The sequence below is a fragment of the Chiroxiphia lanceolata genome, chromosome 3, assembly GCF_009829145.1.
Source record: "Chiroxiphia lanceolata isolate bChiLan1 chromosome 3, bChiLan1.pri, whole genome shotgun sequence".
Classification (NCBI taxonomy): domain Eukaryota; kingdom Metazoa; phylum Chordata; class Aves; order Passeriformes; family Pipridae; genus Chiroxiphia; species Chiroxiphia lanceolata.
This window is the reverse complement of record NC_045639.1, coordinates 81,289,007-81,303,205: the sequence shown is the minus strand read 5'-3', so window position 1 is coordinate 81,303,205 and position 14,199 is coordinate 81,289,007. Positions and strand designations below refer to the sequence as shown.

At 48.1% G+C, this 14,199-nt stretch overlaps 1 protein-coding gene across 2 annotated transcripts in view; it reads right to left on the bottom strand.

Moving 5' to 3' along the window:
• TBX18 (T-box transcription factor 18) overlaps window positions 1-6,110 on the bottom strand; it is a 28,557-nt gene extending 22,447 nt beyond the window's left edge. For both annotated transcript variants that reach the window (XM_032684086.1, XM_032684085.1), the window contains exons 1-4: window positions 5,840-6,110; window positions 4,896-5,079; window positions 3,197-3,298; window positions 165-336 (exon numbers count right to left, since the gene is read on the bottom strand). In XM_032684086.1, the coding sequence (XP_032539977.1) occupies window positions 165-336; window positions 3,197-3,298; window positions 4,896-5,079; window positions 5,840-6,110 (729 nt within the window). The remainder of the gene's footprint in view (window positions 1-164; window positions 337-3,196; window positions 3,299-4,895; window positions 5,080-5,839) is intronic.
• Between the last annotated feature and the right edge of the window lie 8,089 nt (window positions 6,111-14,199).

Genomic DNA, 14,199 nt, shown 5'->3' with positions numbered 1-14,199 from the left:
AATTATCGGAGCAGAAAGTAAGCAGATTTTAGACCTGGACAGTAAAATTCCAAAATAACTTTGAAAAGTCAAGCCTATTTCTGGCACCCTGAAGCTGTACGTCAGAGCCTTTCAGGGCTGAGCAATGAGCCTACATATAATACTGCAGAAGAGTAAGTACTCACATGCCCTTGATCATCCAGCTCGTTATTGGTAAGCTTCAGTTTGTCAAAGCTGATCACTTGTCTCATCCATGTCTCCCCAGAAGCGGGTGAATCAGGATGAATATAAACGCGAGGCGGTACTGGGGAGTCAGCATTACCAGCGACCATCCACTTGGAGCTATGATAAACATACCTACAAAAGGAAAACAAATACCTATAACCACAAAATAATTCATCAGATCCATTCAGTATTAATACATTTTGGGCCCTTGCATACAGCAAGAACCCATCAATTATCAAAACATGAAAGGACAGAATTCTACGTAAATAAAAGTAATTGTTTTAGTTTCAAAACATAGTTCTGGCACCTGCAAAAACAAGGTTAATAACCATGCTCTGATTTGACCTAAGTCTTCCTAAAATCAATCAGTCTTAATACTCCACACCGAGCTTTAAGCTGGTGTCAGTTCATTGATTGCTACATCTCTGCTCTGAATAGGCATCAGCAAAGAGGGAAGAATCTGGTCCTTCATTTATCAAATCGAGTAGTAATTCCATATTTGGAAGATTTAACATGTTGAGTCTAATATAAGAGTCTATAAATAAAGCCATTGAAGGGAAAGAACACTATGATTGGGAAAAATGATGAAAGTATGTCAAACTATGCTCCTGATATTTCCACAGACCATATTAATTGGCTTGAATAGTATTGCATAAAGGCTTAAAAATGAAAACACAGAGTCTGTATTTCATTTGATAGGCCAATGCTGACAAAGTAATTTTATAGTAAAAATAGCGCCTACTTTGGTAGAAGATTTATTTTCAAGGCGGACATTTCGCAAAGCAATTTAAAAAGCACTAATTGAAAGTTATTTTATTCAAGTACAGTAAAATTCCAGTAATTCAGCTATATTTTTAATAAAAACAAGAAAGACTTTATCAAATATATTTGTACAATTCAGCTCTTTATTAGAAAAACAACATAATCGGAACAAAAAACTGAGTGATCCAATGCACGTATCGGTCCATACAATTCAGATCAAACTGCATAACTAAGATCTGGAATGGTGGTGAAATTCTCTCCTGGGGACAGATTCTCAGCCCCAGATCACTGTTATAACATTTTCCATTTATTTTGTATTTCTTGGTTTATATGCTTTCCCCACAAAAGTAAATAAAGTTATAAATACACATAAAACATTTTGAGCAACAACTTAAGCTTCCAAGTATTTACAAGGTCCAGTTTTCCTAGAAATCTGTACCTAGATATAATTTTCTTCATTTACATTTAGTTTTGATATCTGCTCTGTCAGCTAAAGACTAGGCTCCATGTAACTGCTGTCATGTCTATGAAATTTAAAAATCTGCAAGACAGTTTGTGAAGCCGCACAAACAGCCAGAGTTAAACTAACAGTCAGCAATAAAAAGCACAGCAAAGAATGAACTTTACATCAAATTGTAAAATATTAATATTTAGCAAAATAGCTAAAAGTGTGGTTACTACATAACTACAGAAATTTATATCTGTCAGCTAAGAAAATACTGCCCTTCATACAACTCTTGTTAAGTTACTTCAGCTATCTGAGCACCACATATCATACTGGGCAGACAGTGCAGGTCATTATGACTGTAATTATTTAAAATGAAATTAGGTTTAAATAACTCATATTCAATATAACCGCTTTTAATTTTTAATATTAACATTTTAATTAATTTGAAATTATTACATTGTTTTTTCTGTGAATTTAGGAATTGCTCAGACCTTCTAGGAATTATATGTTTAGACTGTTAAGTAAATGCACACATGCAACACAAGGCAAGAAAAGGATTTTCATTTGAACTGTACTGCATTGGTCCAAAGAAAAAAGGCATTCTTCCTCTATGGTACAGTCAGTAAAGTCTCCCCTAACTGTATATGCTGGGCATCCTTAGCACTGCTATCTGTCCCTTTTAGAAAAACATAAAATCTAAAATGGTCCTAAGAAAGATCTTATACACCACAGGAGAAAATAACAAAATAGAAGTCAATGAGTTAAGTACAGGAAAAACACAGGGCAGTGTTTGGTTAGGAAACAAAGCAGCATTCCTGCAGAACCAACCTTTTAGTCTTGGTCTGAAATATTTCTAGTTCTACAATTAAATCTGCAGTGGTTTTCCCTACATTATACTAAGTATAGGTTAAAACAATCAAACCAGCAATTGGTAAAGACCTGATCCTGTCTCCACTGAACTACTTTGGCCAGGCTCCCTCTGGCTACTATAGGATTGCATTTGTGAAGCAACACCTACGAAACAACTTCAACTCACAACAGTAACTGCTGCGGGCTCAATCCTGCAAACATTTCTACAGCATCAGAGGTTTCTGCAGTGTCTAACTAGCTCCCTCAAAAGACTACCGTCGAAACAGTGAGAGCTTCAGCTTTTCCTACTCCTAAATGTTTGAAGAACAGCCTCTTTGGTTCCTCACATTATTTTTCAGACAATAATACCATTAATTCTTTAAAAAACAGTCATTAGAAACATTACCCTTTTTTAATCTAAGGAACCAAATATCTCAGTGATAAATAACTTTTAAATTAAATTATATAATCAATTTGAAGCGTGACAAAGAAAACTTATACATAGTTAAATCAGACATCCATACTATTAATATTATTAATGTTAATGCCAATGAGCACTAGAAAATGTACATTTTCTTATTTATTTGTTAATAGAAAATAATTCCCACTAACAGAATGAGGAATATAATATGGTAACATTTCCTGACCACACCAGAACTGCACTCTGAGAGCCAAAACCCAAGCATCTGCCAACAGTACATACACAATGTGAGGCAAATGTATTGTAAAGAGCTTCAACAGAAATCTTAGTTGCTTTTGCACACTTGGCGCAATGTTTTTGTGTCTTTTTTTTTTTAAATGCACTAGGATGAAAATAGAAATCTTTACAGAGTTAAACATGATCTTTTGCTAATTTATATCGTGTTAACATTTTCTTCCCTATCTGCTCCCTATGGCTTGCATCAGATATTTTTTGCCTGAAAGTCACCATACCTGTATCTTTTGTTATCCACTGGCACAATATCCATAGCAATATAATACTGCTGATGTGGGTCTAAACCTGAGATCTTCACTCTCATCGCGGGAAACATCCGCCTGAACATGGAAAGAGAGAGGTCATTTTTAATACGAAACAGACTCGGGAATGGTTGTTTAGGAAAAGTAACCGCTTCGTGGGATTTTTCTCGTTCTTCCTTTTAGCCTACGGAGTCCTTTTGGACGATTATAGTTACATAGCCATGAAATGGCCCATTCGATATGTCAAAACAGATTTCTAAAGTGCATTTACTCAAACAATGCTTCGTATGTTTGGGGATACGCTTTGGGAGTAGAGCTATTACCACATCATTTCAACTTTATTGTTAGACAGTAAATCATTTGGTTTTGAGACTTTACCTTAGCAGTACACGCATTTAAAGCCCGTTTGAGATATTAGCTAGAAATGTATTCCTGGAGATACGCAAACACCACCTCCACCCAGGAAGACCAAGTCGTACAGAAAGGCAAATTGCCACTGAAGATTCAACTCGTAGTAGAAAATGGTGAATCGTTCCAGTATCAGCAAATTAGAAAACTAAATCCACGGTGATACAATTATGACACCGTAAGGATGCAGTTATAAAAGCCAATGTGCCATGCTGTAACCCAACAATATGGTCTTTATTGAGACGGGACTTCCTGTCTGCAACTTACTAAAGGTGAAGTGCGAGAGCTACTCTGTCTTTGAAAGGTATAGTAAAACTTCTTTATTGAAAGCAGAAACGAAACTACGAGCTCATTTCTGGGAGGGAAAAAAAAAAAAAAAAACAACAAAAAAACCCCCAACTAACTCCCCACCACCACCAGAAACCTCCCAAAGCAACACTAAAACAAAACAAAAAAGATCACAACCCAAACGTCGAAGATTTGGACCCTTCTTTGGAGAAAATGGATTAATTAACCAATGAGGTGATTTTAACATAAAAATGCCCTTCTTAGCTTGGCACGCCTTTTATCAGAAAACTTCATTCTTAAGTCAAATTTAAAAAACCAATATCCTACTGATGAGCTGACTACCTGACTGCAATTTTCTGTATTTTATAAACATGAAAGCTACTCCAGTTTATTTAGTATTTGCTGCTATCCTAAATATATATATATATGTATATAAGTATCTATAAAAATCAATTAAAAGTCGTTACTGGAAACAAAAATCCTATCTCCGTCATTTCTGAACAAGTAGGAGGGTAAAAACCTGACTGTGGTTAACTGGTTTTTGCTGTTATTTCAGTGCACCTGTAAGATAAAACAGAAAATCTCCGACTGGACTCTCTTAAGACAAATGTTGCTTTGTGCTGTTTAAGAATGCGTTTCAATCATTAATAAAGCCCCTCTGAAAATGTAGACGGTAGCATATGGATTCAATAAAATATGTTTTTCTAATTTCTAATAAGTTCAGATACTTTTATACTACCCAGGTTTTTACCATGTGTATCCCCTGGAAACGGAAAAAGCTTCCCCCCAGAAGGGCACGGCACTCCCAGACCTCGCCCTAATGAACAGGAAACCCGAAACTCCGCATGCTCCCGTGCCCATCCAATATTATCGCCATCTACCTGCCTCGTAAATCTGGGAGTTCCCCCGGTTTTCGGCCGCTTTGATGTGCCCGCCCGCCCCGGGAGAGCGCGGGTGGCGGCCCCGCGGTGCCCGTTACCTTCCCGCCTTGGTGATGATCATCTCGGTGCCGATCTCGTGGAAGCGCTTCCAGAGCTCGGCGCCCTGCAGGTCCACGCGCGGCGCCTGCGGCGTGGGCAGCGGCGACCCGGGCCTCGAGCCCTTGGGGGAGCCGCCGGGGGAGGCGGGCGGGGAGGCCGCCAGGAAACCCTCCTCGCAGCCGCCTGCGGAGAGAGCGGAGGAAGCGAGAGGGCCGGGGGAGCGCGGACCCCGCGACCAGGAGGCTCCCTCAGCCCCGGCCGACCCGAGGCCGCGCCCGCCCCGCGACAGCGACTGAGTGCACCGGAGCGGGCCCGGGCCGCATCCTTAGCTCCGGGGCGGGAGTTGACTCGAGTGCCGGGGCCGCCCCAGGACGGCTGGGCTGCCGGGGGATCCCCGACGCGCAGCTCGGGGACGAGCCACCCCCGGCCCGGGCCGAGGCGGGCGGCAGCGAGTCCGCGGTGCGGAGCCGGCGACGCATTTCGTTTGGCCAAGAACTTCTGCCCCCGCAGCGTGAAACGGCGCTCCCCTGCACACACAGTTATTTGCACGCACATATATGTGCGTCGTGTGCGTGTGTATATATATGTATATACATACATAGTTATATATGTAGTTGCATATGCACTCTTAGCAGCACACATACATTTATATACTGTATAAGCGCTTTTTCCTTCCCTGGGAAACAGGCCCCGCCGCCGTCGCTCCCCCGCGCTGCGGCACCCACAGTCCCGCCGGCAGCCGCCCTGCTCCGTGCAGGGGCCGAGGAGCGCCGCGGGCTCCCACCGCCAGCGCCGGCGGGAGGGGTGGCGGGCGCCCATGCAACGCGGAAAGACAGAAGGAATAACGGGGAATCAGAGCGGCAGTAGCGTCTGGGGAAGGGGAGCCCCAGCCCAGCCGAGGAGCGGGGGCGCGGGCAGCGGCGGGGCGCGGGGCGACACTCACCGGCGGGGGCGCGGGCACCGCAGCCCAGGTCCATGTCACCGCAGGTCCTGCCAGTGGCAGCGGCGGGGGAGCTCTTGGCGCAGCAGCCGCTGCCCCCTTCGTCCTCCGCCGCCTCGTCTTCGCCGCCCAGTTTCCGCCGCTTGGGCTGCCGCGGCGGCGGCTGCGGCTGCTGCTGTTGCTGCTTCTCGGCCCCGATGAGAGCCTCCACGGAGAAGGCGTGAGCCTTGAGGCTCATGGTGGTGCCTGGCGAGGACCGCCGCTTGTCGGCCATGCCCGACACCCTACAGCCCGCGCATCCAGGCGCCCCGCGGCCGCCGACACCGGCACCCGCGCCCGGCCCGCCGCGCCGGCCGCCCTCCCTTCCTCCTGACCGCGCAGGCAAGGGGCTGGGACTTTTCCTCGCCTTTCTTTTTAAATCCGAGTTATCAGCCAAGTTTTTTTTTTTTTTTTGGGGGGGGGGGGGGTTGTTTTGGGGTTTTTTTAAAGTGGAAAAAAAATCTATTCCTTTCTGCAGATGCGTTCCTTCTCTCCCCCTCCTCCTCCTCCTCCTCCTTCTCCTCCTCCACGTTCTGCCCTGTCTGATGGGGCAGGCAGGACTGACATGGGTAACAAACGCTCTGCGGACACAAATTAGGGCTTGTAATTGAAATTTGTTGCCTTGATCTGTCAGCACTTCCAGGCAGGAGACCTGTGGGAAGAACTCGCTCATTAGTGTCACTGCGGCGGCGGGGGCCGGGCGGAGCCGCGGTGCGGGGGCGGTGCGGCCGGGCCGCCCGCAGCCCAATCAGCGCCGCGCCGGCCCCGCCGCGCCGGCCCCGCCGCCCTTCCAGGGGGCCCCGCCGCGGCGGCCGGGCGGGGAAGGGGGGGTGCCCCACCGTCCCGCGCCCGCCTCCGCCCAGGCCGAAACAGCCCCGTGCCCCCATCCCGCGGCAGATGAGCGCCCCGCAATGAACGTTAATGAGAACCCCCCACCCCATTCGCGTCTCCCCCCGAAACTCAGAGGGAAGGGGGGCTCTCCTGGAGCGCAGCGTCTCGGTCGGGAAAACCGTTCGGACGTTCAGAAATGACGTTGTGCCCTGTCTTGCGTTCAGGATTAGGAATTATTGGTGTTACTCGGCTGTTGCGCTCGGAGATTCATCGCGTTGTTATTCAAACTCTGGCTGCAGAGAGGTTCCAGCGTAGCATCCACAACCCACTCTAAACCCAACCCATTATCGCCGAGGCTGCAATAAAACAAGAATTAAGCTGAACCTTGTATGAACATAGATGCATCCAGCCACAGTAACTTTAATAATAATTATATTCAGGTGCATAGAATAGTTACGGGGAAAACTCTTTCGTATCTTTCCAGTGAGTAAAACTATTAACGGTTTGGGAACAGATATTCTTTTCTTTGCATGTTCAGGGAAATGAAAAAGGTTTTGAGATTTTTGTTGTGTTTTCTTTTTTTTTTTCTTCTTTTGTTGAGGTATTTTTTCCTTTTTTTTTTTTTCCCTCAGAAATAAATGGAGTGAGGTGCTCCGTTGAAAGAAACAGAAGAGAAACTCTCCAACTGTAAAAAAAAATGGGGCAAATTTCACTGTTAGGGGACTAGGATCTCAAACTCACTTCACTGTTTTGGGCAACAGAGAGAAGGAAATTCGTGGTGTGGTTCGTCTGTGCCACAGCCTTGGAGGTCCTATTCGGGCCGTCGAGTGGCACAGCTGAGATTTCTGATCGTAATCTAAAACGGAAATAGCTGCCATTTAGGAGACATAACCGTTTCCACTATCGCATTTTACCTACCCGTAAAATGCAATTTTATTCCTAATTTCAATAGCTGTTTCGTCAGAGAATGTGAAGAATGGGCTCACTAATAAATACACCCTAGAGAAAAATTATCCCTTCAAATAAGGTTATCAACGTTAAAATTGTAAATGTGCTTTCCAGACCTGAAAAAATTAGGTATGTGACGGAAAGATAATTAATTAAAGAAAAAATAAAACAAAAACGAAACCGCAGTAGGAACACTAACGCTCTCCACATTGGAAGAGATGGCAACTTGTCTAAGATTCGTCACCACGAAAAAAATTCCCCTGCAGTGGCTGTCGCTCTGAATTGATAGGGGAGAAAAAAATGCTTAATGCCTGTCACCGACGAACACTGCTGCGGAGTTAGTTTATCTTTACATTAAATCTGGGACATATTAAGTGTTCCGTGGTCTAAAGTCTGTCTGCTCTGCCTATTCCAGCCGTGATTGAATCTGAAGGAAATCAGATGTGCAAGAGTGATCGAAACGTGCTAAGCTAGAGAATCTTGCAAGAGTTTAAACGCCGTCGCGGTGGGGATGAGATCGATAGGGGAGAGGAAGGAAGGAAACGGATGTTATATGTCCGAGAGCGCTCCGGCAGCCTCCTCGCTATCTCCGACGGCACCTTCCGCCGCCCCGCTCCGCGCTCCCGGCGACCGCGGCCACCGGGCCACACGCCACACCGCCCACGGTGCGACGGCCCCGGCGGGGCCCGCGGGAGCAGGTACCGACCCCGCCGCCGCGGCCCGGGGCGGCACGGAGGAGCGCGGGAGGAGGAGGGCGCGCTCCGCGGCGGCGGGGCCCGGCTTGCGGGTGGCGGGGGCGCGGGGGCTTTGGAGCGAGGCTGCGCGTCTGGAGAAATGCGGCGCGGGCCCGGAGAGCGGGGCCAGCCCCGAGCCGCCGCAGGGACCTGCCGGTGCAGGGGCGAGTTGCCCCCCTCCTCTGCCGGGCTCTCTGCGGCTCGGCACAACGCCGGCGGGGACGGGAACGAAGCGGCGGGGCTGCCGCGGGGGTCCCGGAGAAGCCTCTGGGCACGGAGTTGCTGATCTTGCCCAGTTTTTATTCTTTTCCCTCCCCTTAGAACCAGCTGCCGCGCGTTCCCGCCGAGGAGACCCTGACCCTTTGCTCCGCACCGCTCCGCACCCCACCGCGCCGCACCGCGGGGTGCGCGCAGCCTGCCCGCCCTACGGCGGAGGGACAGATCGCACGTATTGTTTTTATTTCTAGAGGGCGGGAGCTTGTTGATGATTTTTTTCCTCCTCGCTAGATTTCTGTAGGTTGCTATGTGGCATGGTGTTTTCATTTCTTGACTTTTTAAAATAACTGTTTGGATTTAAATTTATCGAACAACCTGTGATCCATATGTCTGTCCGATTAATTTTTTTATGGGATGATGAAAGAGAGAAGAATCTCTCTATATAATGATCTGCTAATGGAGTAATATATGTATCCAAAACACCTTTCTGGGGTTACTTTTATTTCTGGACCTTAAAGTGCGCTCCGAATTTTAAGGCGATTGGGTGAGGCGCTGCTTATTTGACGTAGGACAATCACATATTTAGACTTCCAGGGGAAAGAAATACTGTTTTTCACCAGAAAGGTGCTTTCCTGCCCTTCTTTCGAAAATTTCGAGTGACATTAAAGGGATGATTATGGCCATGTTTTGTCATTCAGAATGTGATTTCTGCAAATCTTTTCGAACATTGAAACCGGGTGCCACCAGAGAGTAAAATATCCACAGCATCCTTTTTCCTTCAAAGACACGATTTTCTGTAACTTCCCAGCAGGGACCCATAGGAGCGGTCACTAAGGAAAACATATTTATATCATTAGCCGCTTCTTCCCGCCCCCCCTCAAGTGAGCTTAATCACTTCACCCTAAGGAGACGTGACATGTAAAACTGACAGCAGGTAACTGACGGCGGCTAGTCAGTCAAGCATTATCAACTGGAGAAAAATTACAGACGCCAATGAGAAAGTCGTCTGCAAACTCCGCTTCTGTGCATACCAAATGCACCTTCGCCCCCGTCCCTTTCCCTTGCTCTTGCTTGCTGGCGCTAATAACCACTTCAACTTTCCTATAACGGGGTGAACGGCAAGCCTAGAGCGACTGTCCCAGAGATACAGATGACCTTCAAAAGAGGGTCGAGAGAAGGTTAAGGGCGACTTAAATTTAAAAGAAGCAGGAAAGCCCCCGAGCCCCTCTGGCCGCGGCGGGGTATTACAGCCCACCCGTTCCGTTCCGCCGGGTACCCTCCGGCTAGGCTGCTTTCCCCTCTGCCAGGCGGGCTGCAGCCCGGCGGAGAAGGTGGCACCAGGGAGTCGGCACGAACGGTGGTCCAGAGCGGCGGCGGGGCTCTCCATCGGTTTCCGATGAGAACGGCCCAGACCTTGCTCCCGCTTGTGTGTACCACCTTCCGCGGGCGCATAAGGAGCGCGGCTCATAGCGAGGGGCGCGGGCGGTCCCAACTCATCCCGCGCCTGGCCCAGGCCCACGGAGCCTTGGTAACCCCCTAGTACTCCACCCGGATACACTGACTCGTGCACTCGCCCGACGGGCTTTAGCTTCGAGGCCGAGCTGGGACGAGAGGGAGCGGGGCCGGGTTCCCACCACTTGAGACTCCCTGGGCTCAAACTGGACAACTCGACTGACGGTTCCCACAACAAGGGGACGGCGAGGCCGATCCGGACTCAGCCTCCAGGACCAGAAAGCATGCAGCATCCCGCTCCGTGCTCCTAGCTCAGGAGCCGAGAAAAGGGAACCGAGCCGGGAAGGCGAGGGCAATCCCTCGCACCCTCATCGCGCACTGAGCCCTTTGCCGCCTGCGGTGACCCAGATTTAGCCCGGACCGGAGGAAGCCTCGTTGCGACTGTCGCCAGTCGCCCCGAAGCCAAGCCAGGAGCGTGGCCACAGCGGCCCTCAAACAGCCGCCGCGAGTGGAGTTAGAGGATGGCTAATCGGTGCGGCGTGGCACATTTTGTTCCCCCTTCAGCACCGCGGCGCGCTGCGCCGTGACGGCCGCACACCGAGGAGACGAACAGGTCGGGGCCGGCTCGCCGTGCCCGCTGACGGGGAGTCCGGTCCTCTGGTCAGGAGCGCGTCATCCCCCGGCCATCCTCACCAGCCTTTCCCCGTGAACCCCAGCAAGCTCCTCGGCACGGCCGTCCTTGCCCGCCGTGTCCCCGCAGCCTCAGGTCTTGTTGTAAAACTTAGGGGAAAAAAGCATTCGCTCCCCTGCTGCGGAGTATAAATAAGATCAACGTACGGAAATAAACGCGCAGCCAACCGACCGGCTTTCCGGACGGGTGAAAATGCTGAGAAAATGCATTCAAGAATTGAAAACACAATATAAAGGCATCCATGTTAAAATTGTAAATATTCTGGTGATTGAGTTTTATAGCGCTTATATTACTATCTTAATTTGTAATAACGCAGCCACGAGTATGAATAACTTTTAAGGAAGTCTCCAGTCTTTAATACGATGCTCCCACTTACATTTATTGTTCGTTTCAGAAAAATGATTTTTAAAAATACCCTTTTTATTACTCCAGTCACAAAATAGACATTTGCAAACTCTAAATGAGAGTTGAAGAAACCTCTGGCTTTGCATTTTTAATTGCTTTTCTATAAATTTAACTCAGATTTTCACTATTGTCTCAGGAAAAACGTGAAAACGTATAGAATTAAATTAAATCAGGCAGCCTTTAATCACTATAGTTTAGGGTAGAGCAACTAATTGGAAATATTTATGTTTGCGAGACTGAGATTTCAGTAGTAAAGAGATACAGTATATCCCCTTTTATCACAACGTGAGTATACGGGAACGTTTATATCATACCATTGTAAGAAATGATGTGTAGTTAAACAACATTTTTTAAGCAGGGCTTGTGTCTTTATGGCAACCTTCGGTCTTTAGTCAGGGCTAGTTCTCATATTACATGAAATGTACTTTAAGAAGTACTACCTGCTCCAGCTGTCCAGGAAAAACTGAATTATGGAACTAGGAAACATATGGCAGTTGCATATTGCATGAGTAAGGTACATATGAAAGTTATAAATTTCTTTTTTAAGTAACCATTGTAAACGCATTTTTATAGGTTTCACAGTATGTATTACATCTGTAATTTTAATTTTTGCAATATACCTTTTTAAAGATACCTATGTTTTCTGTACTCTAGGGAAGGAAATGCAAAGAGACGTTTACGCGTAAAAAAAAATGCTGCGAGCAAAACAAACAAACCAGGTAAATAAACGGGGAAGCGGAACTTCCTCACAATGGAAAGGACACTATGCCATCTATTGGCAAAGCAGTTATTTACAAAGCTAAGGGTACCCAAGCGAGTATTTTCTCTTCTTTCAATATTGCAGAATGTCGCAGTTGTAGTTTTGCTGTATTACGACAAGAAAATGAAGACATTTCCATGGAGGTTCAGTGGAAAAAAAAAAAAGTTAAAAATAAAAGAAGAAAGCAAAGACAGTTAGTGAATTTATACCTCAGTAATTAGAATTCATTAACTCACAGCTAATTGCAAACTCCCTTCTTGGAGCACCCGAATGGGAGCGGTTTAGCTTTTTCGATTGTTTTATTACTGAACCGTGTCAAAGAAGGCGCTTTTTTTTCTTTCTCTCCTTTTTTTTTTTTCTGTCTTTTTAATGCAAGGTTACTTAAGGACTTAATGGCCACGAAAGAGCCCAGCGGGCTGCTTCAGAAGCTGACCTTACGGTCTCTGCTCAGTTCAGTCCTCCTCTGAACGCTATGCGAGTCTGACTGCAGGATCGGGCCGTCTTTTCCACGCCTGGCAGAGCCCCCCCGAAACACGACCCTGACCTACGAGGGGGTACAAGGCTCTGTCGGACTGATCCCGGCGAGGGGCAGCGGTCCAGCGCGGCCGGGCGGGTGGCGGGAGCGGCGGGGGCAGGAGGTGAGCGGCGCCGCCCCCACCGGGTCCCGCAGGCAGCGCTTGTTCTCGGCAGCAGAAAAGCTTATCCCGTAGAAGAGAGCTACTAGTGCTTTTCCTGTTTCCAGGGAGGGGAAGGAGAAGATCATATTTCCCCATCAGCTATAAATAAACCGAAATAATCGGACAGATGCGAAGGGAAGAGTCGATTTCTCCTGTTCCAAGCGTAGATCAATTTCTGAAAGTTCCTGCCTCTCCGCCTTGAACTGGCTTTCTTCCTGCTTCCCTCACTTACTAAGGACTTGACTTTTCCACTGCCATGAGTAGCCCAATATTGTTCGGTGGGAAACACGAGAGCCCTTTGTTTTAGCTTTCAACGGAGTAACCTCCCTTTCCCCGTCCCGCAGAACGCGGCTCGGCCGTTCTCGCCTAGATGTGTGTGTCGCGGGGGTGGGGGGAAAAATTCCTGGGAGCACCTCTGTTTCTCAGCTCGAAAGGTTAATCTTTCCCCACACAGAAAAAGGAAAAAAATCCCTAAAATAAAAAAACACAATCCCCTCCGTCTAAAACCAGACCCCAGAGAACAGGAAAATATAAAATCCAGACCCTGCACTCATATCCTTTTACTGCTCTTCTCGGTGTGAACGTGTGAGTAGACGGTGTTTTACAAAGTTGTCTGAATTTCATGAAAGGCCGTTCCTGTGTTTATATGCGAGGGGAATTGCACTGTCTCGCTGACTGAAACGCACCTTCCCCGATTAGTCTTTCTTTATCCAGGCAGAGGGATGCGATGCTGGGAGCCCGAAGGCTTCGTCTCGCAGCCTCACGCCCGGATTTTCGGATCAGCCCCGCTTGTCCCTCGCTACCGAGGGAGAGCAAACCCACGCACTCGGGGGCGCAGCACTCGTTTTCTGCCTTCTGCCCCCCTACTCCACCCCCACAAACATCTTCTAAGCCCAGGCGAGCCGCGGGCTGACGGTGGCCCACGTCTGGGAACGGTGATGGGGCAATGCGCATCCCGGGACGTCGCCGAGGTTCCCCGCAGTCCTCTATCTGTGCTGGGACATCACCACCCCTCGCAGTCGCGCTCCCTCCGCTCCTCGTGCCCACTTTTGGGGGGACTGCCTGAGAAGGGGGACGTTGCGCCCCGATACCCGTCCGGGACACACAGAAGCAGCGGGCGAGCACGTTATCGGGGAGCTGTCGGAGAAAGAGGCAGGAGGAAAGGGTACAGGGGTAGAAAGGTACTGATCGAGAAGAAAACCGAGCTCCATCTCGGCAGCGATTTTTGAAGAAGTCATCAACCAGGCTTCTCTGCCGCACACTGGCTCCCCACGCCACCACCGGCGCCCGCTGCAGCGAGATGCCGGCCAAGCCCCTGAGCATGGCCCTATTTACCCTGTCACCTGAAAGAAGAGATTTCGCTTGTCAAAAGTAAATTCTTCTGCAATCAGCCAGACCAAAATGCTTTCAGAATAACATCCAGGAGGTCATTTCCCCCGAGTTCCCTATCAAGTGTTGCATACAAAATATATCTTCTAAATATATTGCTTTTTTGATGTGCTGAAAGGGAGACAGTTATTAAAAACTGTGCGAGTACTCTGCTTGTAATTTCCCGGGGAGTGGGGAGAGGGCGAGGCGCTAGTGGTGGACTTTAGCAAAGCGGGGCTTTA